The sequence below is a fragment of the Bos javanicus genome, chromosome 6, assembly GCF_032452875.1.
Source record: "Bos javanicus breed banteng chromosome 6, ARS-OSU_banteng_1.0, whole genome shotgun sequence".
NCBI classification, from domain to species: Eukaryota; Metazoa; Chordata; class Mammalia; order Artiodactyla; family Bovidae; genus Bos; species Bos javanicus.
In genome coordinates, this window is record NC_083873.1 from 117,218,499 (window position 1) to 117,243,137 (window position 24,639).

The following is a 24,639-nucleotide window of genomic DNA, read 5'->3' on the forward strand; positions in this document are numbered from 1 at the left end:
GAACTCTCTTGCTTTTTCGATGATCCAGCGGATGTTGGCAATATGATCTTTGTTTCCTCTGCCTTTTCTAAAACCAGCTTGAACACCTGGAAGTTCATGGTTCACGTATTGCTGAAGCCTGGCTTGGAGAATTCAAGAGCATTACTTTACTAGCGTGAGATGAGTGTGAGTGTGTGGTAGTTTGAGCCTTCTTTGGCGCTGCCTGTCTTTGGGGCTGGAGCTTCAACCCTGTGTTCACAAGGCTCTGTTACTGGAGTGCTCCATTCTGTGCAGCCAACTCTGACTCCTGCTCCCTGGGCAGTCTGCCCTTGGCAAGGGGGCTGCACCATACCACCCCACACCCCCGTGGCCCCGGGAATATAAAACGAAGAAGCCACGAAAGACTGCTTAAATTCAGCTACATTAAAAAAAAATCTACATGGCAGAAAACAATGTAAGCAAAATCAGAAGATAAAATTAGGATGTATTTGCAACTCATCATGTACAGCTTGTTTTCTCACTGAATAAAGCGTTCCCACAGTTTAATAAGAAACCCATAAACTAACAGAAAAATGAGCAAAGGGTATGGAATACAATTCTCAGAAAAGGATAAACAACAAATGCTTTAACACATGGAAAATGCTTGGTCTCACTCCTAAGAGAAACATCAGTTACAACTGTGAGTGACGTTCTCACGGGGCAAAGATCCAAACATTCATGAGGTGAGAACCCAGTCACGGCCAGCATCTGGCTGGTAGAACACTGAAGGTATGCCCAATACCCCGACACACACACGCCCACACACTCCCACGCACACGTGCATGCACTCATGCACACTCACCCCACAGGCATGCACATGCACCCCACACATGCACATATCCACGCACACGCACCCCCCCACACCCATGCACATGCACGCCACACATGCACACCCATCCCACACATATACACACCCATCCCACACATACACACACATCCCACACATGCACACCCATGCACACGCACCCCACACATGCACACACCCCCCACACATGCACACACATCCCACACATGCACACCCATGCACACCCATCCCACACATACACGCACACATGCACACGCACCCCACACAGGCACATCCATGAACATGCATGCACACACAGCTAGTCAGCAAAACCACAAGACTCAATGGATCAAAGCATATGAGGAACCCTAATGAGCTGATCAGTAAGCTGCCAGGCAAGGACTCACATGCCAAGCACAACAGGTGCAGATTTACACAACTGGTCCAGGAAACACACTGAACAAACAAACAGAAACAAATGTGGGGGACGGGAGGATCTTCCAGAGTTGCCACATCATATCACTTAAAAAAAAGAGAGACACAAGAAGAACCAGGAAAGTAGAGCCCACACAAAGGGAGAAAGTGGTCAAGAGAAACTTCTGGAATAAGCCCAGATGTTAAACTTACTAGACAAGTACTTTAAATCAGTTACTGTACGTTCATGTCTAAAGAATTAAATTATAAGAATGATGTCTTACCAATAGAGTATCAATAACAAGAAACAAATTAAGGAAGAAAACAAAATAGACTTTTTCTGGACTGAAAAAGTACAACCACTAAAATGGAAAGCTCACTAGAGCAACTCAACACCAGACTGTAGTTGGCAAAAGAAAGAATCTAGGCCCCAAAGATAGGTCAACAGGTCCAGTCTGAGAAACAGAAAAAAGAATGAAGAAAAAGAGGCCTGCGAGGCCAGTGTGCGCATGTGACTGGGGTCCTAGAAGAGGAAAGAGGGACGGGCAGAAAGAATCTTAGGAGAAATAATGGCCAAAAACCTTCCAAGTTTACAGAGAAACCACCTCTTCAAGCAAGCAGCTCAGCAGAGCCCCAGCAGCACACGGACGAGTCCCTGACTAGACAGGCTTTAGTTAACAGCAGGATGGTGAAGATGGGGCATCTTGAAAGCAGAGGAAAACCCAGCTCAGTATGTAGAGGCTTCTTTCCCTGAAAGACGGACAGCGGCCTTCTCGCCTGGAACCCTGGAGCCTAGGAAGCAGTGACATGACATAGTCCAAGTGTTGAAAGAAAAAACTGTTACACCAAGGAGTCCATATCCACCAAAACTACTCAAGAACGAAGAAGAAATGAAGACATCCCCAAAGAGACAAGAACAAAGACAGTCCACAGCTGGCAGATTCAGATCCTCAGGGAGACACAGAGTGCTGGTAAAGGCAGCCTCGGGGCCGATAAGTCAGTGTAAACATGTCTACGGACCTTTTCCTTTCCTCGAGTTAAAGAGCAACTACATAAAGCAATAATCACAAACCTATGTTGATGCGCTGACAACCTGTAAGATGCAACTTGTATGATAAGAACAGTGGAAAGGAGCCGGGAAGAAACAGCTCTAAGGGAGCAGCTCCGTAACCACTGAAATCCAGTCGGCGTTAATCCACACTAGAGAGCAGTCAAGTTGTTCAGCGTAATCCTCAATGCAACCACTGAAAAAATTATCTACAAATAATGAAAGGCACAGGGAATTAAAGTATTACAAGGAATTAAACAGTTATTTAACACACATGAAATCAGTAACAGAGGAAGAAAGGTTTTAAGAGACATGTAGAAAAAAAAGAAAGATTGCAGACATAAATCTTACCTCATCAGTAATTATATTAAAGGGAAGTAGACTAAACATTCCACTCAAGCAACAGAGTCGGTAGAACGGACCAAACACATGCCATCCATTAGAAAGACTTGAGATTCAGAGACGGCGAGAGGGAAGGGCTGGAGAAGGCTATGTCACGCGAACAAGAAGGTGCACTCACGTCGCACAAGAGAGACGTCAGGCAAACGCTGTCACTAGAGACAGAGCAGGCTGCGCTCTGAGATAAAAGGTCAATCCCTCAGGAAGAAATACCGGATATAAACATATATGCACTTAGCAACAAAGCCCTAAAGTGTACGAAGCAAAAACAGACAGAAGAGGGAGAAACAGATAATGTTAATAGTTGGAGATTTCAACACCCTACTTTCCATAAGGAATGTAACAGCTGCGGTAAAGATCAATAGGAAAAGAAAACCTGAGCAGCACGAGGCACCAAGCAGACCTGCAGACTCCATGGAACAGCCACCACCAACAGAACACGGAGCCGCACGTAACTCTCCAGGACAGACCACGCGCCTCAAATTCTGAAGGACTGAACCGCACAAGACGTGCTCTTCGCTCAGTGAAATTAGAAATCAAGTGCCGGGAGGAACTCAGGAGCACGTGGACATTAAGCAACAAGCTCCTCAATAAACGACGGGCAGAAGAAGAAGTCACGAGAGAGGCTAGAAAATGCTCTAAGAATAAACAAACATGAATACACAATACGCTAAAATGTGCAGGACGAAGCTGAATCAGTGCTTAGACGGAAATTTATGCCCATAAATGTCTACATTACAAAGCAGACCTCAAGACAATAAGCTGAACTTGCACTGAAGGGAGTATGACAAAACTGAAAATCACACATGCAAGCAACCCAAGGAAATCAAAGTTAGAGTGGAAACCAACCAAGCAAAATGACAAATAATAGAGGACAACTTCAAACAGATCAATAAAATTGATAATTCTTTAGCTAGACCAACCAAGAAAATAGAGAAGACTCAAATTTCTACAGTCAGGAATGACACAGGAGACGGGACAACCAGCCTTGTTCTTGTTGTTCCGTCACCAAGTTGTGTCCAACTCTAGGCGACCCCATGGACTGCAGCACGCCAGGCTTCCCTATCCCTCACCATCTCCCGGAGTTTGCCCAAGTTCATGTCCATTGAGTTGGTGATGCCATCCAGCCATCTCATCCTCTGTCGTCCCCTTCTCCTCCTGCCCTCAATCTCTCCCAGCATCAGGGTCTTTTCCAATGAGTCCCTTTGCATCAGGTGGCCAAAGTATTGGAACTTCAGCTTCAGCATCAGTCCTTCCAATGAGGATTCAGGGTTGATTTGAAGATTGACTGGTTGGATCTCCTTGCTGTCCAAGGGGCTCTCAAGAGTCTTCTCCAAGACCACAGTTCAAAAGCATCAATTCTTCAGTGCTCTGCCTTCGTTATAGTTCAGCTTTCACAATCGTCCGTGACCACTGGGAAGACCATAGCCTTGACTGTGGAATCTCTGTCAGCAAAGTGGCGCCTCCGCTTTCTAACACACTGTCTAGGTCCGTCACAGCTTTCCTACCAAGAGGCAATCGCCTTCTGCTTTCACGGCTGCGGTGGCCTGAGAGCCCAAGGAGAGGGGGTTTGCCACTGCTTCCCCTGTTCCCCTTCTATCTGCCATGAAGAGATGGGACCGGATGCCATGATCACATTTTTCTTAATGTTTAGTTTTAAGCTGGCTTTTTCACTCTCCTCCTTCAAGAGGTTCTTTAGTTCCTCTCTGCTTTCTGCCATTTGAGTGGTACCACCTGCAAATCTGAGGTTGTTGGTATCTCTCCCAGCAGTCTTGATTCCAGCTTGCGCTCCATCCACGTAGCATTTCTTGTGATGTGCTCTGCACATGTTCAGCAGGGTGGCAGGAAACAGCCTTGGCTACTCCTTTCTCAGTTCTGAACCAGTCCATTGTTCCATACAAGGCTCTAACTGTTGCTTCCTGACTGGCATACGGGTTTCTCAGGAGACAAGTAAGATGGTCTGGTATTCTCATCTCTTTTAAGAGTTTTCCACAGTTGTTATGATCCACATTGTCAAAGGCTTTGGCGTAATCAATGAAACAGAGGTAGATTTTTTTTTTTTTTTTGGAACACCTTTGCTTTCTGTATGATCTAGCAAATGCTGGCAATTTGAACTCTGGTTCCTCTGCCTTTTCTAAACCCAGCTTGGACATCTGGAAGTTCTCAGTTCACGTACTGCTGAAGCCTGGCATGAAGAATTCTGAGCACTAGCTTATTAGCATGGGAGATGAGAGTGGCTGCCTGGTGGTTTGAACATTGCTTAGGGCAGCCCTTCTTGGGAACTGGGGTGAGGATTGACCTTTTCCAGTCCTGTGGCCACTGCTGGGTTTTCAAGTTTGCTGACATGCTGAGGTAGCACTTTGACAGCATCATCTTTGGGATCTTAAACAGCTCTGCTGGAATCCCATCACCTCCACTAGCTTTGCTGACAGCAGTGCTTCCTAAGGCCCACTTGACTTCACAGCCCAGAATGTCTGGCTCTGGGTGAGTGACCACACCACCGTGGTTATCTGGGTCATGAAGACCTTTTTTAGTACAGTTCTGTTTATTCTTTCCATCTCTTCTGCTTCTATGAGGTCTTTACTGTTTCTGTCCTTTATTGTGCCCATCTTTGGCTGAAATGTTCCTTTGCTATTTCCAATTTTCTTGAAGAGATCTCTAGTCTATCAGCCTTACGGAAACATAAATGATTATAAAGGAATACTATGAACTGTATGTATGACCTAGATAAGACGGGCAGATTTCTAGAAATATACAAACGACTGAACTGACCATGTGGGATTTATCCCATGAATGAAAGGGTGGTTCAATATATGAAAAGCAGTTAATGTAATCCACCATATATCAACAGAATAAAGGACAGAAACCACACAATCGTTTCAATAGATGTAGAAAGTGCATCTGACAAAAATTCAGCTCCCTTCATGACAAAACAAACACTCAGCAAACTAGGAACATAAGGGGACATCCTCAGCCTGCTGCGCAGCAGCTACAAAGCGCCCAGCCACCACCACACTCTGGGAAGAGACCAAAAGCTCTTCACCTCAGATCAGGGACGAGAATAGGATGTCTCTTCTCTCCAGTTCTCTCTGGCTCTGCTCTGACGCTCCAGCCAGGGCAACCAGACAAGACAAAGAGGTAAAAGGAATCCAAACTGCAAAGGAAGAAACACAACTTTCTCTTGCAGGTGACGTGACATTGTGTACAAAAATTCCTAAGGAATCTACACACACATACACAGCTATTAGAACTAGTAAGTGAGATGACCACTTTCAGGATATACGATCAATGTATACAATCAGCTGTAACATCTAGGTATTAATAGCGAACAATCCAAAACTGAAATTCAGAGAACATTTATAACAGCACCAAACAGAACGAACATTTAAGAATAAATTTAACAAACGCAGATCTTGGTATACAAAAAACTACAACTGTGAAAATACAAACAAAACCTAAGTACATGGAAAGATGCTATAAGTTCACTAAGTATAAAATTTAATATTAAGATGACATTGTTTGACCTCTAACATCACAGGGGTTGGGGGTACCTACCGCCCCTGCATCTGTGGTTCTGCCTCCAAGGATTCACCCAACCACAGCTCATGTGGGACCCTAAAATATTTACTGTTGAAAAAAATCCTCGCGTAAGAGTCAACACAATCAGTAAAATCTCAGATAGCTTTTTATTTCTTGGCAGAAATTGACAAGCTCATCCTAAAGTTTATTTGGAAATGTAAAAGGCCCAGAATGGCGAAAACAACATTTAAAAAGAACAAAGTTGGAGGCTTTCAAAACTTCCCACAAGGCTACATCAGTCAAGACTGCGCAGTAGCAGCACAAGGTCAGGGAACAGAAGGGAGACTCCAGAAATAAATTCAGGCGTTTAGTGTCAACTTACAGTCAATAAAGGTGCCAAGACAATTCAATGGGAGAAAGAACAATCTTTTCAATAAATGATGCTGAGACAACTGGATATCCACACAAACGATGCACAGACAGAAATTAACTCAAAACAGTTGATCCACACCAAAGACCTAAGTTTAAGAGCAAGATCATAAAACTCCTAGAAGAAAACATGACTAGACTTGGGATTAAGCAACCGTTGCTTAAATACGACGTGGAAAGCACAGGCGGCAAAATGAAAACCAGACGCGCCGGACATCCAAGGCCACGCGCTCGCGTTTCAGAAAACACGGCAAGACCAGACGCGCCGGACATCCAAGGCCGCGGCGCTCGCGTTTCAGAAAACACGGCGAGACCAGACCAGACGCGCCGGACATCCAAGGCCACGCGCTCGCGTTTCAGAAAACACGGCAAGAAGGGGAAAACATAGGATGGGGGAGAGTGATCGCAAATCCCATGAGGGTCTAGTGTCCAGAACACACAAAGCGCTCTTACAACTCAAAACAGCAACTCAACTGAAAACGGGCAAAAGATCTAGATGTTTCTCCAAAGAAGATAAACAATGACCAATAAGCACAGGAAAAGATGTTCAACACAGGTGGTCGCGTGGCATCGTGACTCAATGGACATGAGTCTGAGCAAACTCCAGGAGATAGCGACGGACAGGGAGGCCTGGCACGATGCAGTCCCTGGGGTCCCAGAGTTGGGCGAGACTTAGCAACTGAACAACAAGATGTTCACCATCATTCATCATTAGCAAAGTGCAAGTCAAAACCACAATGAGATGCCACTTCACACCCACTAAGATGGCTAAAATTACAAAGACCGACGACAAGTGTGGCAAGAACAGAGAAACGAGCACCCAGATGCCCTGGCAGGGATGTAAGTGGTGCAGCTGCTTCGGAAAACGTTTCAGCGGTTCATCAGTAAGTTAAACACAGAGTTACCACACAACCCATCCATTTCTAGGCATAAACCCAAAAGGAATGAAAATATACGCCCATGCAAAAACTTGCACACAAACGGTCATGACAGTATCCGTAATCCCAAAGTGCAAACCATCCACATGTCCGCGATGCAGGGTAAGCGTGGTCTGCTCACACAGTGGAGCGCCGTCTGGACTGAGAGGGGGATGCGCTAACAGCACCAGGGGGGCGGCCTTCAGGGTGCCGCGCACGCCGAAGCGGCCGGTGGCGCCACGCCCAGGCAGCGCCCAGCAGGCGGACCCGGAGAGGAGCGGAGAAGGCTGGGGCAGGGCGGGGCTGCACTCGTCCTGGGGGTTGAGCAACCCTGAGCCGTGCCACAAAGCGCCCAGGCCGTGCAAGACGCCCCCTGGTGGCCAGGCTGCCGCGTTCACCCCAGGCGACCCGGCAGGCGGGCCCTAAGCGCTGGCCGAGGTCCCTGCGGCAGGAACGTCCACGCCTCCGGGACGCTTGGATCAGAGTGCACGCCGGGCCCTCGCGTTAAACACCCTGGACGATGGCTGCTGCTGCGCACACACCCAGCAAGGAGGAGCGGACAGCGCAGGGGGAGCCCGCGCACGGGCCTGGCCCTCTAGTTCAAGGCGTAGTTGAACTGGTTTGCAAACTTCTCGTGCTTCTTCTCGTCCATCTGGTTCATGGCGGTGACCACCCTCTGCACAGCTGCCCTGCGGGGAAGCACAGCGAGCCGTGACTAGGGAGGCCGTCCGGGCCCCGGGCCCGACGGCAGCCTGGCGGGACCGACCCCGTGCTGGGGTGGCTGCTGCACCTGGACCACTGGGAGCCCCCTGCGGAAGGGCGCCACGGCACCACGGTGAGGGGATCTGCCCCCAAGGCCACTTTGGCCCCGCCTGGCATGCCTCCCACTGCTCCCTGAGCCCCAAGGGCGGCCTCCAGACCCCAATCTTGCCCATGAGAGCACAGTCCGCCCAGCAGCCAGGTGGGCAGAGGCAGCAGGACACGCTCGATCCCCTCAGCCCAGCTTCCTCCTGCCGGGCTGCGCACGGGGCCCGGCCCAGAGCAGACACACTGTGAGGGGCAGCGGTGCGGGGGAGGAGGTGCGGCCCCCCCCCCAGAGCGCACTGCGGGCTGCACGGCTCGCCGCAGGGAGGCGCTCAGGCCGCGCGGGGAGGGTGACCCAGGCCATGCTCCTCCTGGCGTCAGCACCCACCCTGCCCTCCACCCCGGCTGAGCCACAGGGAACCAGCCACGAGCCCGGAGCCTGGGGTCACGATGCCCTGGACGCAGCCCCTCCTGTGCCCACAGCACAGGGGCTCCACGGGGCACTCAGGAAGCCACCCTCTGGCCCCCCAGACGCAGTGGTCACCGGGAGCACATCCCCTGGCCAGTGCAGCGAGTGGAGCACCGTCCCAGCATTCAGCCTGAGGACAGCCCCACCCTGAGGCCCGGGTGCTGCCCAGGCGGCGCCCCTGCGGCTTCCCTGGGCACTGGCGGTGGGCGGTGCCTCTGGCTGCCACAGCAGCGGGATGGATGGTGAGGCACTGGGCGGGCGGCCCCTCCACCCGGGGCAGAGGACGGGACACCGTGAGAAGCGCTCACTTGGCGAAGACCTTCTTGGCGATGCGCGCGCGCGCCGTGTCAGCCTGCCGCTTGAGGTCGGTGAGGCCCGAGTGCTTCCGCCGCTTGCCCTTGCCTTTCCCGCCAGGCCTGGACGAGCCCAGGTCCACCCCGGTGGCCGCCTCCACGTCCCTCAGGAACTCGGGGTCCTGCCAGTCTGTAAACAGACCCTGAGATTTCAGAAAACACCCACACCAACCTCACCAAGGCTCAACCCCTCCACGGGGGGTTAAGGCCGGGGGGTCCCCATGGAGCCCTTAGGCAGGAAGGCAACCAAGTCTGGCAGCCAGGGGACAAGGCCACAGGCAAGTGGCTGCGTCAGGCTCCAGGTGGGCTGTGGCCCACTCGGCCCCCAGCGGGGCCCTTGGCCTGTCCCTGCCGGAGGGTGGGCGCAGGCCAGCCACGGCCAAGGGAGCGGCACCCGCTGCGCCTCCTGATTGGCCTGGAGCTAACTTGGCTCCAGGCCCCCATGAGGAGGGTGTCAGCTCACCCAGGCCCCTCAAGACAGCAGGAGCAGGTGGTCCGAAGGGAAACAAATGCCCCCCAGCCCCGGCCTGGCCTCACCTGCCCCAGCTTCACTGGGGCCACACCCGTGTGCCCGCTTGCCAGGACGGAAAGCGTTAATAGTCCAACCTGGCAGAAGAGCTCCCAACCCGCAGGCAGAGGCCTCAAGGTCCACTCGCCTCAACCTGCTTCTCTCCCGGGGGCGGGGTGGGGTGGGGCTGCGTGGAGGTCCCTGAAATCCAGTGTCCATCTAGCACAGCCCCTGCCAGCGTCCAGACCTATGGGCCCTGGCCCCGGCTGGCAGAAGGGCGCCAGATACCCCAGACCCCGGCAGTGAGCAGCCCGAGCTGGCAGAGGGGCCGGCAGTGAGCAGGCCACGTCCAGTGGGGGGCAGCCAGGCGCCCAAATTCAGAGATGGCACGGCCTCCCCAAGTTGATTTCTAAAGTGAAGGGATACGGGGCTGCACAATCCAGATACAGGAACGATTAATCCAAGATTAAGGAAAACTGTCCAAACAGTTTATCTCCCAGTAATGAGAAGGCGTCACAGTTTAGGAACCCAGTGAATGGAGCGATTGTTTAAACACAACGGAAAAACGCTGGCACCCAGTAGAGATGGAATGAGCATCTCAGGAAAATGAAGGAGCAATTTAAAAGCCTTTGAAGAAAATCAATAGGAGCCGGCAGCGGGCGTCCTGCGTGCTGACGGGCCCTGGAGCCCCGCACGCATTGTCACCGAGGTGAGCACCGGGGAAAAGAAAATTGCCCGCGTGCGAGGGAGGCGGGATCGATACTGCAGTTAGTAAAGAGACGCTATTTCACATCTGACTGGCCAGCACTGGCCGCGGCCTCGGCCCAGTACCTGTTGTTAACAAGTCACCGAGGGCTGCAGAACCTGATACTCTTCAGGGCTGACACAAAAAATAGGCACTTAATTTGCTCCTGAGTGCGGGCCACCAGGGGAGCCCGCGGCCCCTGGATGAGCGGGTCAGGCCCCTCCCTGCCACCCTCCAGGCCCAGGGCCCAGGGGCTGACCCTGCTGTGAGGCTGAGATCCAACACCGATCTCTCCTGACAAAGGAAGGACCTACTCAAGTGGCACGTGGCCCGGCTGGGACCTGCAGGCCGCCAGCACCGCCCCGAGGACACAGCCACCCTCTGCCTCGGGGGCTTCTGGGCCCGAGCCCATGCCTTTGTCAATAGAGTGGGGCCTCCAGACCTCAGCCCAGGTTGACAAACCATGGGATTCTGACACAGGTCAGGCCCCCGCCCCACCCCGAGGGCACCCGGGGCTGCCCTGGCAGGGGGCCGCTTCTGTGGGTCCCCACCCTGCTTGCGGCTCAGGGGCCTCTGGGAGCCAGGCAGTGGCCAGCCCACGCCAGGGAGCAGCACCGGCTCACGTGCAGCACGCGGTGAGCTCCGTGAGGGGCGCAGAACGGCGTCTTAGTAGCTCCAGTCCCTTGTCCATTTTGCATGAAACTGGCCTATGAGCCAGAAAACGGGGACCTCGAGGAGGTACCCCAGAAAGTGCGCCACGCTCAGCGGCCCGGCAGGACTGCCTGGGACCACGGGCAGGACCCTGGCCTTCTGCTCGCGTGCCACGCGGTCCACACACGCTGTACACCACGCGCCCCACAGCCCGGGTGCACGGGTTGGCCAGGCAGCAGGCGGGCGAGCAGACAGGAGCTGGCAGCCCCAGGCAGCCCCAGGGCTCAGCCGTTTCCCTTCCTCACCTTGTTCCCTCACACGCTTAAACACAGGCTTAAAAACCCAGAACCCCAACAGATGATGACAAAGTGGTTTCCAGCCATGCGTGTACCCATGCCACCCGTCGGGAGCCGTGTGAAAACGTGGCCAGGACGGAAGCTGAAGCTGAGGGTCCCGTCAGCGCCGAGGGCCGCACATCCTGGCTGCAGCTCCTGAGCTACGGTCACCGCTGTCCTGGAGGCGGCAGCTGACGCCCACAGGAGCTGCGGGCTGGCCTGGAGGCCGCTGGGTGCAAGGCGTCCTCACACCAGGCCCGCCCCTTGTCCCCCAGACCCACCTGGGCGCCCTGCTGGCCTCTGCAGCTGCTGCCTCTGCTCCCGGGCCCTGTCCTCCGCGTTGAGGGGCCGTCCCGCGTCATCTCTAGGGATGATCTTCCCGTGGAAAGGGCACTGTGTGGAGAACGCAGCAGTTCTGATGCAGACAGGCTGCCGGCCACCCCACTGACAACTCTGAGGAGGGCTGGCCCACACCCCCCCGCCCTCCCATACAAGCCACACAAGGCAGGGGCCCTCAGGTGCAGCGTGACGGAGCCAGGCAGGGAGGGCAGTCTGCGGTCAATCCGTCTCCATGGACCCCGGGCCCAGCACAGAGCGGGCTCAGGACCACGCGGGCGGGGATGCAGGGACCGAGGTGGAGTGGCCCAGCCCTGTGCCCACCCAGGGGGTCCTGGAGCCAGCAGGCTGGAGCCCAGCCCAGCCCCACCTTCAGGCGGTCCTGACGCGCGCAGAGCTGGCCGTCGGGTCGTGGGGCGCGGCAGCGGTGCTGCACAGGCTCGAACTGCCCTGCGAAGGTGATGCGGCGGCTCCGCAGGGCCTCGGAGACACTGGCGCTCTCCACCTCAGCGTCCACTTCGCAAGGCTTCCAGAAGCGGTGCTCCGAGTCACACCTGCACACAGACCCGCCTCTCAGCGCCCACAGTGAGGCTGGGCCTGCGAGTGCACCCAGGGCAAGCAGAGATACGAGCACAGCAGGGGTACACCAGGCACAGCCCAGCGGCCTGACACCCAGTGTGGCCTGGACCTGGGCGGGGCTCCTTGACGGGCGTTAACAAAACACAGACCTGCGTCCCCGCCCCTCAGGTCTGCAGACAGAGTGCGGGCCAGTGCAGCAACGCACAGCGTGCAGGAAGCCCCTCGTAAAGCCCCGGGCCCGGCCCACAGGAGCCCAGGCAGAGGACAGGGGGAGGTGGTGACGCGGGCCCAGGGCAGAGCTGGGAGCGTGGGCTGGGCCAAGGGCCTCACACCTCGTGATGCTCCATCAGGGCGGTGACAGGGGAGGCCCCTCAAGGGGCCACAGGGAGGTTCAAGAAGCCCACGGGCCTCTGGGCAAGGCCGGACCACCGCCCAGCCCTGGGCCTTCAAGGGCCCACCGGCCTCAGTGGGCAGGCCGCTAAGAGCTGTGTCCACTGCGCGCAGCAGGGCAGGGTGTGGTGCCCTCACTCACTTGAGGATCTTGCCGGCCATCAGCTCCTCCTGGCCCCAGTAGCACAGGTCCACCCCAAAGGGTACGACAGGCGCCCGGGCTTGCTCTGCCGCCCGCCACGCGGCCTGCTCCGGTGCCAGCGGAGCCCTGGAGAGTGAGCAGGGCTCAGGGATGGGGAGCCCGGGGCCGCCCTCGGCCACCTGCCTCTCCCGTCCCCCAGGTCCTGGGGACACCCCTGGGCCCTGACCCCCACCCCCTGCACCTCGGGCCTGGACCAGGGGAGCCAGCCTCACACCGCACTCCTCACACGGGGCTCGGGGTGCCCAAACATCTGTCCCTCTGGCCCCGGAGCCTCGGGCCTTTCCTTGGGGTGGACCTAGCCTGCACGCCAGCGGAGAGGACTCAGGGCGCCAGGTCCCCACCCCAGGACAAACGTGGTAGGCACCCGCCCTGGGGTGGCCTGGGCGTCACCTGGGGCTCGGGGGCGAGGCTGGGGGCCCGTGGGGCCGGGGCCACTGCTGCTGGGCGGCCGCAGAGGTGGGGTCGAAGGCCTCCATGTCACTCCCAGGCCTCTTCCTCGCCTGCGAGCCTGGGGCGGCCAGACCTTCCTCCAGCCCTGGAACACAAAGATGTCTGCTCTCCGTCGCCACTCGGTGATCCCGCACAGAGCCCTGGAGGGCGCCCCGCCCCAGTGACGGCACAGCCCGTGAGCGCACCTGCCTGGCCGGCCCAGGCCCATGGCTGGCTACTCACTGCCAAGGCTGCCGGACACCGACCTCTGCGGGCCAGGTGCTCACGCCGAGCGCCCATGGCAGCGGGGGCCATGTCTCTGACACCCCTGGACGCCATTCACCAGGCCCCCCTGCCAGCCGGTGCCTGGGCTCTCCCTGACCCCTGCCAGCCCTGCTCAGCTGCGCACGGGGCCAGCGTCCCGGGAGGCAGGGGGCGGAGCCATCAGGACCCAGAGGCACTCCACCCCGGGGGCCCTGCCCCCTCTCTTGAGCTTTCCTCCACACGGCAGGAAAGACAGTGAACAAAGCACCCAGGAGATGAGAACTGAAGAGATGCTGGAGACGCAGCAGAAGATGAAGAGGAGATCCGAGCAGCCTGGGGAGGACGGCCCCCGGCAAGGATGTGGGACGGGAGGCGGCCACACACACGTGTGGGCAGCTCTCAGCGCACGGAGGCATGACGTGTGTCCACATCCTCGTCACCTGACCCCAGGAGAGGAAATAACTGGAATGGGGAAAAGAGAATCCAGGCTTCCTGGAATCAGAGAAAGACCAAGGGGTTTCCTGAGGGCAAGAAGGAGACAGAGAAAGAACAGGCAAGTCACTCAGAAGAGCGGTTAGAAACATCAGAGGGGAAGAAAAAGGTCTAAACAGCTTTCCTCCCGAAGCCGTGACCGCCCACGGGCACCACAAGCAGCTGAGTGTGAGGTCTGAGGGGCGGCGCTCAGACTTAGACTTCCTCACCCAGCTCCACCAAGTGCCAAGTTCACGGCTTCTACAGCAGATACCATGGGCCTCCCATCCGAGAAATCCTTCCCAGGACACAGAAAACTGACAGGCCGGCCAAGTGGGCAGCTCCAGGGGCCACAGGGCCGCCGGAAGAGCAGAGCCACGAGGACACCGACACGCCCTGTGCCCGGCCTCCGGACGGCACCTCCGACCTTCCATCTATGTGCAGGGACTCACTCAGAGAAGCGAGAGAGAAAATAGGAAGCGATGCAGCCTGGTGTCTGCACGCGGCCTCCCAGTGCACACAGAGCCTGGTGTCTGCACACAGCCTCACACGCACCCATGAGCTGTCCGGTGCTTTTGCAGAAGCCTCATGATGCCACAAATCTGAAAATGTTTTCTCCAAGTCCCTCACGAGACTCGCCTGCCCTCCCTGCTCCAGACGCCCTCCAAGCTCGCACACAGACTGAGAGTGTGGGGTTCACCCCTGCTTCTCGAGTGCCCGTGGCTGAGAGTGGAGGACCGGGGCAGAGCCACTCATCAGCATGGCAGGTCCGTGTGGGTCACCTGCAGCCCCCAGCTCTGAGCACACGCGGAAGGCAGGAGGGGACCAGGCTCTGTCACCAGCACACCCCAGGTGCAGGGACGAGGCCTTCCGGGCGCCCCACCCGGGACCTCGGCAACGCCGCATTCCCAGCCGGTGCAGACGCACGGCCACGCGCACGTGTGGGGAGGCGGGCCGGTAAGTGGCCGCAGTGGCGCTTACGAAGACGGATACAATCGCTGCCCAACGATCGATGTGAGAGTTCCTAAGAGTTACAAGAATGAAATATATTTTTCATTGATTTGTTGTTTTAAACCATTAAAAAGACGAGTAAGCGTGGTGAAGCAGGGTAAACAGTCAGGGCGCTGAAGACACTACCACCCTCACACCGCGGTAGGAAATCAATCTCCACGACGCACTTTCAAGTAAAAATCCAAAAAGCAGGTGAGTCCATGGCACTGGGAACGGCGCTGTTGGGGAGAACACCAACGGGGAGCCCAGCAGCCGCGGGCCCCACCTGGCGACCAGGGCGCCAGACCCAGGCCCGGACCTCGGCTCAAGTTCACTCCCGCGACGGCTCTTAAGAAAAACCACAAAAAACGCCTAAATCCCCTTTTTGTTTAAAGTGACCAAGCAGCACCTATTTGCGCGGTGGCAGGCTGGGCGGCGGGATTGATGGCAGGAAGTGGGAGGCGGGGGCGAGTGCGGGGCTGGGCTCAAGCCTGACACTATTGATCGTACCTAGTTCAGCTGGCCTCGTAATTAAAATGTAAATTTGAGAAAGAGATTACGTCCTGACAGAAATGGTAGGATTAAGGAGAAGATAAAAGCCCCTCAGTGAAAATTCAGAGAAAGAAATGAGAAAGAAACGGGCGCCAGCTCCCCAGCTGCGGGTTTGGACGAATCTACTGCAGAGTCATCGCCTTTAATTGAAAACCAGTGACGACGATCAGCTGGCATTATGAACTGGCGCCCAGCACTTCCTGCACTGCCCTGCAGCGCCAGGGTCCACGGTGCAGACCCGGCCCCGGACCCCCTGAGGAGCAAGGGGTCTCCCACCACCGCCGTCAGAGGCCCCTCCTGGGGCACAGCGGCCCCTCCTGCAGGGGGGCCTGCCTCCTCCCAGGCGCCCGGCCCACGAACCCCCAGGGAGCAGCTCGCCTACACTCTGCGCACGTGGCCATCGTGAGGACAAGCGGGGGCCGGCAGCACCCGGGGGGGGGTCACCTACGCTGGTGCCTGCAGACTGAGCACCCCCTCGAGGGAGGTGGCCGGGGCAGACCGAGGAGACAGGCCAGGCCCCTCAGCGCTCCAGCACCCAGCCCTGCTGCCTCATGGGCGCGGGATGAGGCCTGGGGGTGGCGGACCCAGACCAGGCACCTGGAGGGGCACGGCAGAAGGCCAGGCCCCAGGAGCAGCCCAAGGTTCAGAGGAGACCTGCGCTGGGACGGTGTGGCCAGTGAGGTCAGCGTGACGGTGAGGCGGGGGCTAGAGGGCTGGGGTGGGCAGCGGCTGCACCCTTGGGTGTCCAGGGAGGGCCTCAAGGCAGCAGACAGGGGGTCTCGAACAGCGGGTGGGGGACACCCTGGTCACATCCACACTCCAACTGCCTGAGCACCTAACTCCTGAACAAACTCACTCTCACCTCACACACCAACTCAGACCTCAAGGCGACAACTCACTCCCTCTCCACACAAGCCACATGTAGCAGGCTGCACTCGCCCCTCTGGACACAAGGCGCCCCTGCGCACACACGGCTCCTGGAGGCTTCTGGAAGAGAAACCCCCAGCAAAGGCAGGGGGCTGCAGCGCCTTCCCGAGGGGCCCTGGGGCTCCTGGACAGAGGCTGAGCCATGACCCCACCAACAGGACCAGGACTCAGGGAGGCCCACGCCAGCAGGCGCCTGGCCACATGAGGAGAATCAAAATTTTCAATGAAAGTGGCTCCACAGGGGCAACCGGTGGGATGGCAGAGACCCCAGGACCAAGTGGCACGGACTGGGCACCCCTGAGGCGGGCCCCCCGCTCTGCGGGCCCAGGCTAGACCCAGGCCCGCCCTCAGGGGCCGTGTCCTGAGGGCCCCCTCCCGGGCCCATGCCGCTGCTCACCGCACTCAGGCCGCAGGTGCTCGGGGACACAGGCCTCGTAGCCCTCCTTCTCCGGGACCTCCACAAAGTCGTCCTCGTCTTCATCCTCGTCCCCGGGGGCTGCCGTCTGGGGAAATACCCCAAGCTGTGAGTGACAGCCACAGGCAGAGCCCCGGCCCCGCCTCCGGGTTGGGGCTCAGCGCTGACCACGTGGCCACGTGCACGGTCCGCCCTGTTTCCTAAACTGCAGCGGCCCACATGCGCCTCCGCCAGCTGGCCTGCTGAGGCCCACGGACGGGCACGCTGCAGCCCAGGGAGCCCCACGGGCCCGCGGTCCTGGCCCTCCACCCAGCTCCAGCCAGACCAGAAGCATCACCCCCGGGCTCCAGACACTGCGGCTGTGATCATGGCACTTCCAGAGCGGCTTGTTAAAAGGCCACTGAAGAGAAAGCCTCCCCTGGACGGGGCAGCCCTCCCTACTGCTCTCTGAGCCTGGATCCCCCCAGCCCCCCCACCCCGAGTCCAGGGCCCCGACATCCACTCCCCCCCAGCCCCCTCCCTGGTGGCACCCAGCTGGGCTGGAGCGGCAGGGACCCTGAGCGTGGGGGGCTCACTGCAGGGGGCGGGGCTCCTCCGGAAAACAGCTTGGAGGCGGCCTCGCACCCCCCCCACGCAACCTGAACCAGGGCTCAGCAGCCTACACGTCTCAGGGAGAGAGCCCCGCCCCTCACATTCTCAACCCTTGCAGCCCCACGACAGGGCACGGGACCCGTCCTTCCCAAAAGGGCCACCGCACTTATGTACCTGGGAGCTGGGTCACACGGCCAGCGCCGCCAGGAAACACCCAGAGTCTGAGGGGCCACAGCCCCAGGCCCAACTGCAGGAAACGTTCAGAGAGATCGTGGCGGGGCTGATGCCCACTGGACTCTCACCCTCCCCTCCAGGGTCCATCCCAACAGCCAGGCCCTAGGGCACACGGCTGACCGGGGCAGACAGACGAGGGCCGGCCCGCCGACCCCAGGGCAGGCGGCTGGCCAGGCCACAGGCGCCCAGGACCCAAAGGCTGAGAAGCGGCTGGGAGGCCTAATCAGATGCAAATGCTCTCAGCTTGGGCGCGAGCCGCGACGCGCGTCTGGGAGGCACGGAGACATTAATCATTGGAAACTGTAATTTTTGTTATCAGTCTAACACTGATCAAAAGGGAAGCCTGTCTCCACCGCTGACCTGTGAAACGTCCCAATTATACTCTTTGGAAATGACAGGGGCACTTAACTCCAGAGCCGAGCAAATGACGACGATCAATCACGTTTGAATAACAATGAGCCGCGGACCTGAAAATTATTTTTGTATAGAATCTACCCAGGAATTTATGAAAGGTGGAGAGCAGCCCAAGGTTTTCGGGCATTACGGTCCCGGCTAGTGCCGTGCGTATCAAACACTAAACAGAATTTATGTGTTTTAATTTTCCAAAAGGTAGATGTGGACTGGGTGCTACAATGCATAACACACCGTGCCAGACTTTAAATATGGAGCTCATTTTCATAAAATATTATGCTTATTGCTCACACCCTTGAATTTCACCTGGGACTTTTATTAAATTTTCATTTCCTAAAAAACATTTGGCTGCTTAGCTATTAGGAAATATACTCTCTCTCCCCCCAGGTAAAACTGTTTGTCTCTGTGACTAAGCCCGGGAGCCCTGGCTCTCGGGCTTAGACGCACGCTGACAAGGCCCGCAGGCCTCCAGGGCAGCCTCCTCAGGCCCCAGACCCTGGCGCACAGCTCTGCAGGGCAGTGCCAGCATCCTCCTGCAAGAACTGCTGCGGCCGTCGCTGCCACCCGCACGTCCCAAACCCCTCGGAGGCCGGGGTGAGCCTCAAACCAGGCCCCCGGGGAAGCAGGGGCTCCACTCGCAAGAAAGGTCTAGTTCTCTGGGCTGCGTGGGGCTCTGAGGTGCTGACTACCCTGAGGCCCTCCCACATCCAGCCCAGGGGGCAGCCCAGCCCCGGAGACCAGCAGAAGGAAACCCCCCACCACCCAAGCCAGGCAGTCCTCTCCCAGCCTTGGAGGAGCACTTGGCTGGGGACACCCAGGCCCACGGAGAGTGTCCACCTGCACTTGAGGGGCCGGCCCAGGGCTCCCAGGCGCCACAGTGGCAACCTGCTTTCGAGGTTAAAGGTCACAGATCAGGTCAGAAGCTACACTGGGCATGGGTGGGAGGCAGCTGGGGGCACAGCAGGGGCACAGGGACCCCTCAGAGTCCTGGGGGACATCATGGCCTGCGGGCATCAGGTGGGCAGGCGGCCTGCACAGCAGGGTCAGACTCGCTGACGGTCCTCAAGAGCAGTTTGCTGGTAGTCAAGCTTCCCCGTTGTGAAGAGAGACCACCAGACGCGCTCGAGAAAGCAGCCCGCACTCGCCCAGGGGCCCAGAGGTGCACCCCCCCTGCCAGGTCCACTCCCAGGCCTGCCTGGCCCTGCGGCTAACGCCCAGGCCCCGGGACAGAGCCCGCAGGGCCCCAGGGAGGCAGAAGGCGCCCCGGGCCTCCCTCTCCTTCCACACAAGTCGATTCTCACCCAGTTAAAAGGATGTAGAAAAATGAGGCTCTGAGATCATAATTAAACAAGCAATAAACGTGCTGAAATATACAACGTAATCCGATTACGGAAGTGGGGTAGCGGGTTGCTAATTACTCGAGAAGGATGGGAAGGGCCACCTCCCAGACCTGCCTGCCCAAGGCCTGCCGCGACAGAGCTGGGCCATTAAACACATTCTGTGCAATCTAATTAACTCGGGGCCCCACTGCCATTACTTTTCACCCAAGAAATCACTTTTGTTCAGTTTTATGTGTGTATGTTTCCCTTTTAAAAAAAAAAATGATGTAAGGCCCCGTCAGACAAGTGAGCGCCAAGCTGCATCTGTCTCCTCAGCTTGATGGCAACGCACTTAAAACCCCATTCTATCTTATAAACCAAAAATTAACCGTGCTCAGCTGTGAGGGTCGTCATCACAGCTGCTATTTATATGCTAATGCCCTCCCCGGACCGCGTGCAAATTGCCCAGCCAGGCCAATATCTCACGTGCATCTCTGCTGCCTGGACGCACCTCGGCGGGCGTGGGCCTGCTGCGGGCGGGTGGTGACCATCTCAGGCCCCGAGTGGGCGCAGGGCGCTGCCACCTCCCTGCACGGAGGGGCCCGGAGCCGCCAGCCCCTCTCTCACTGGCTCCCGCCGCTCCAGCACTGAGGCCAGCCGGCCGGGGTGTGCGAGGCTGCCACTGCCCCGTCAGGCCCACCAACCATTTCCAGGCGGAGGAAACGGGTTCCTGAGTCTGTCCTGCATCCAGACAGGCAGCCCCTCCTCCAGGGACCCCGCCTGGGGCCTGATGCAGGCTGGCTGGCCTCGCCTAGCCTGGCCTCTGGGCGATAACGCTTTCTCACCATGCACCCCGGCCTTAACAGAAGATCCATGCAACTCTCCCAGACTCAGCCTTCCCATCTGTAAAACAGGGTTAAGGATGGAATCGACCTCACAGGGCTGACTCTGGAATTAAGACCACCCGTGAAAGTATTCGGGAGAGAGCAGCCACCCTGGAGGGTGCTGGGGAGCTGGGCTGTAGGGCAGGGAGGGCCCAGGGCCTGTGGGGGCGGGGAGCTGCCCCCACAGCAGCCAACGTGCTCCCAGTCCTCACAAGAGCACAGGCAGCCCCTGCCCCAGCTGCTGCCCCGCAGAGCGGCCTTTAGCGCATGAGTGATGGAGGGAGCAGTCGCCAGGAAGGTTCACTGGCCCAGCCGGGCACAAGCCCCTCACGGCAGCTGATTCAGCTCCCTGCCTCCCTGGGGCCACGGCACGGTCAGCGCTTCACCCCCAGGCTCTCTGCTCAGGAAGCCGGCACGGGGCTCCTGAAGCACCGAGTGCCATCCAGCCCAGCACAGCCGCGAGAGCCCAGCACACCCGGCCACGAACAGGAGAAAAACGTCACCCAGAGTCACGCGGGATCTGCGCCCTTGCAACGAGTGGGAGCGCGCAGGGGTTAAACCCAAGGCTGCTGGCAGAGCGGCAACAGGAGAAGGGGAACATTGTGGGGGTGCTCCAGCGGCTGCGGTGAGGAGCCCGGGGCCGAGAAAACACCTGCTCTGCACTCAGCCTGCACAGACTGATGCAGAGAATCATTATTTTCTGTCTTACTGGTGGGGGGAAATGAATATTTTGTGAATCACACAATACAAAGTAAGTGGTCATCATAGCTACACAATTAAACAACAGGCAATTTAAAAGTTTCCCAAGGATTTTTATCAGCGTAACAAATGTAGCAGCCACGGATTATTAGGCCTGTCCTCCAGCAACAAGGCTGGAAACTAAATCTACCAAACGACGCTCCACATCGACCTGGCTAAGACCGGTCTCTGCCTGCTTCCACACGGCGCTGGGACGGACACTCCATAGAACAAAAAACTACATAAAACCAAAGTCACACACGTTCAAGCTGGCTTAAACACTCCAAAGACAGAACGCCTACATCAAAGGAACAGAACACAGCAACACAGACTCAAGTGGGAAGCCTGACCAGAGACCCCAGCCAGGTGGCCGGGGAGACGCGCCCTACACGCGGCGCCACGCGGCGGGAGCAGCAGGACCTCAGACCCGCCAGTCTCCCAAGGTGTTAGAGTCCAAGTACTGAACCACAGGCTCCAGGCTCAGCCTGCTAGTGGAGACACCAGGCAGAGACTGAAGCTGCAGACATTTCATGAGAAAACGACTAGGCCAAGACACAGGTCTGTGCGCTCACCGCGGGCGCGCAGAGCTGCGCAGACACTGCCGCGGGGCTGTTCTGGGAGGCGGGCTGCCCGAGCAGGCGCTGCCACTCAGCCACACGCCCAGTCACTCCATCCAAAGGCCCGAGGCCCAGAGAACCGACGCGCACGTGCTCAAAGGCTTCAAGTCTCTAGGTCGGCTCTTAGAGGAGAATTCAGGGCAGCCCCGCTTCCTCCTGCTGAAGCCACCACGCGGACCCCACGCCCCCTGACCCGACTGGACTACCCCAAACACCCCTACGTCCTCAGCCTCCTCTCTGCAGAGGGCCCCCTCTGACCTGACCACGTGCCTCCCAGGCCTTGAGGCTGGCCGGCTGCGGTCAGTGACCTGCTGACGCTCAAGCTGGATCAGGCCCCAGCCGTGAAGGGGTGCACGGTGCTGACCCCCAACCCCCACAGCTCTGCTGAGGCTCAGAAACAGGGACGCGCACACAGGACCCACCGCTCTCCTGTGCCCAAAAAGCACCCTCTCTCACAGTGAAACAAGCATCGAGGTCACAACTGCCAGAATTAACTGACTTCTCATTGAGGTGTGTGCTCAGCAAAGCCCTGTAGAAAGCAGGCCTTGGGAGCAGCCCATGACCAGGTCCAGCCGCCCATGCGCCCGCCGCAGGAGAAGGGCGAGAGCGCCCCCTGCCGGCCCCCGAGGGCCGCGCAGCGCAGGGGGCGGGGAGCGGAGGGCGGCCTGAGCTCAGAGGCCCTCTCGAGCCGCGCCTCGGCCCACGGGCAAGGCCGAGGGTGCGCCAAGCTCAGGGCGCTGGCCGCTCTCCATTCTAAGTCCGGGGGCCTAAACCTGACCTCGTCCTCAACAAAGAACGGCACCTGCCCACCCCGGGCCCCTCGAAAAATGGGAGGGGGCGGGACCTGTCACCCCACACCCACTGTGTCTCTTCCAGGTGGCAGAGCTCGACCTAGCGCTGTCCGGCTCTCTGCGCCCCAAGCACTTAGGGAGCCCTGCTGCCTGTTTTCGCACCAGTTCTGACCAGAACTTATGGGTTCTAATCACTAACGTGGTCAGCTGCGGATCCTCTCCCCTAACACACACACACACACCCCTCCAGCTGCGGATCCCTCCCCCCCCACACACACACCCTCACACACCCTCCAGCTTATGGGTTCTAATCACTAACGTGGTCAGCTGTGGATCCTCTCCCCCAACACACACACACACACCCCTCCAGCTGCGGATCCCCCCCCCACCACACACACCCTCACACACACACACCCACACACACCCTCCAGCTTATGGGTTCTAATGACTAACGCGGTCAGCTGCAGATCTCCCCCCAACACACACACATACACACCCTCCAGCTTACGGGTTCTAATCACTAACGCAGTCAGCTGCGGATCCTCTCCCTCAACATACACACACACACACACTCTCCAGCTGTGGGACACGAATGCACACACCCTCCAGCCGTGGACCCCCCCAACCCTGCGCACATCCCCTCCAGCTGCGGTTCCCCCCGCCCTGCACACACGCCCACCAGCTACGGCTGTGCCCCTGCCCACACACACTCTCCAGGTGCTCCAGCCCTTCCCCTAGGACATCCTTGGAGGACCCAGGTTCCTCTCTCTGTCAGTACCTTCCTAACCTGAAACTCCAGGCCCTGGCAGGCCACCAAGCCTGTAGGATGGGCCCCTTGGGCACTGCGGGAGCCGCCTCCCCTGCTCCCCTCCTGGGCCCCTCACTAGAGCCCCAGCTCTCCATCCTGGGCCCCTGTCCGCCTCCACAGCCTCCTGCCCAAACCCTGGCCCAGCCCAGCCGCCTGCGGGCAGGGCCTGGCCACGGTCTCTGGTGCTCAGATGAGTCCGCTCCTGGCAAGGAGACACCAGGACCCGCGGGGCTGAGGTCAGACTGGGGGATGTGCCCTGGCTACCCTCACAGCCAGCTAGGGGCACTCACCTCCCCACTGCGGCCCTCCTCTGGCACGATGTCCAGCTCCCGGGACCTCTTCAAGGCGGCTTCCAGCTCAGCCTTCAGGTGGATGGCGCCCTCCAAGTGCCCACCATATGTCCCTGCACGGGTGAACAGCTGCAAGAACAGAGCAGCACCTCCTAGGCCGGGCACTCGCTCTCCCCCAGGGCCAGCCCTGCACCCTCTGTCGGCACACGCAGCCCATCTGGACCCAGGGCCTGTCCTGACCAAGGAGCACGCCCAGGCCAGGGGTCTGCCCTGACCCAGGAGCCCGCCGGGACCCAGGAGCCCGCTCTGATCCAGGAGCACGCCCAGACCCAGAAGAACACCCAGACCCAAGAGCCCACCCAGACCCAGGGGCCCGCCCTGACCCTGGGGCCCACCATGACCCAGGAGCCCGCCCAGGCCCGCCCTGACCCTAGGGGTCACCCTGACCCTGGGGCCCGCCCTGACTCAGGGCCATACCTGGACCCAGGAGCACGCAGCTGGCAGGAGCTTGTTCTGGATAAGCCTGAGTGCATCCCGGGCCGCACGGATGACGGCCGAGTTGTCCTCATTCTCACGCACCCTCAAGCTGTCTGCGGCAAATGCACAGTCAGCTTAGGGACCACCACCCAGGCAGGTCACTGGGTGTCCCAGACTGGACCACCCACCAACCACTCACCATCTGGCACCCAAATCTGCCTGCCCAGGAGACTGTCTCGTGGCTTTTGCCATAGTGGATTTAGCCTAATCCCAACGCCCCTCTCCAGGCCACGAAGTCAGGGGACCCGTCCCACGCCCACACTGCCCTCAGGATGGAGGCCCCACCCGCCCCTCAGCCCAGGGTCCTCCCTGTGAGCTCTGCCACCCCAGCAAGCCTCAGCCGGCACCCCCTCCAGCGTGACCCGTGTCCAGGCCTTGGCACTCCCTTGCAGGGTGGGAGGTCTCGCTGTGGCTGCAGAGGGTGGGTGACCTCCAGCCTCACCCCACCTCTGAGGGGCCTGGGCCACGTGG

The 24,639-nt window shown here is 58.3% G+C and overlaps 1 protein-coding gene across 4 annotated transcripts in view; it reads right to left on the reverse strand.

Moving 5' to 3' along the window:
• Positions 1–381: 381 nt before the first annotated feature.
• The window catches only part of UVSSA (UV stimulated scaffold protein A), a 28,959-nt gene continuing 4,701 nt past the window's right edge, over positions 382–24,639 (reverse strand). For all 4 annotated transcript variants that reach the window (XM_061421067.1, XM_061421066.1, XM_061421065.1 and 1 more), the window contains 9 exons: positions 24,109–24,221; positions 23,632–23,760; positions 16,931–17,036; positions 13,291–13,435; positions 12,841–12,966; positions 12,100–12,283; positions 11,675–11,786; positions 9,110–9,284; positions 382–8,217 (listed from right to left, as the gene is read on the reverse strand). In XM_061421067.1, the coding sequence (XP_061277051.1) occupies positions 8,124–8,217; positions 9,110–9,284; positions 11,675–11,786; positions 12,100–12,283; positions 12,841–12,966; positions 13,291–13,435; positions 16,931–17,036; positions 23,632–23,760; positions 24,109–24,221 (1,184 nt within the window). In that variant the 3' untranslated portion in view covers positions 382–8,123. The remainder of the gene's footprint in view (positions 8,218–9,109; positions 9,285–11,674; positions 11,787–12,099; positions 12,284–12,840; positions 12,967–13,290; positions 13,436–16,930; positions 17,037–23,631; positions 23,761–24,108; positions 24,222–24,639) is intronic.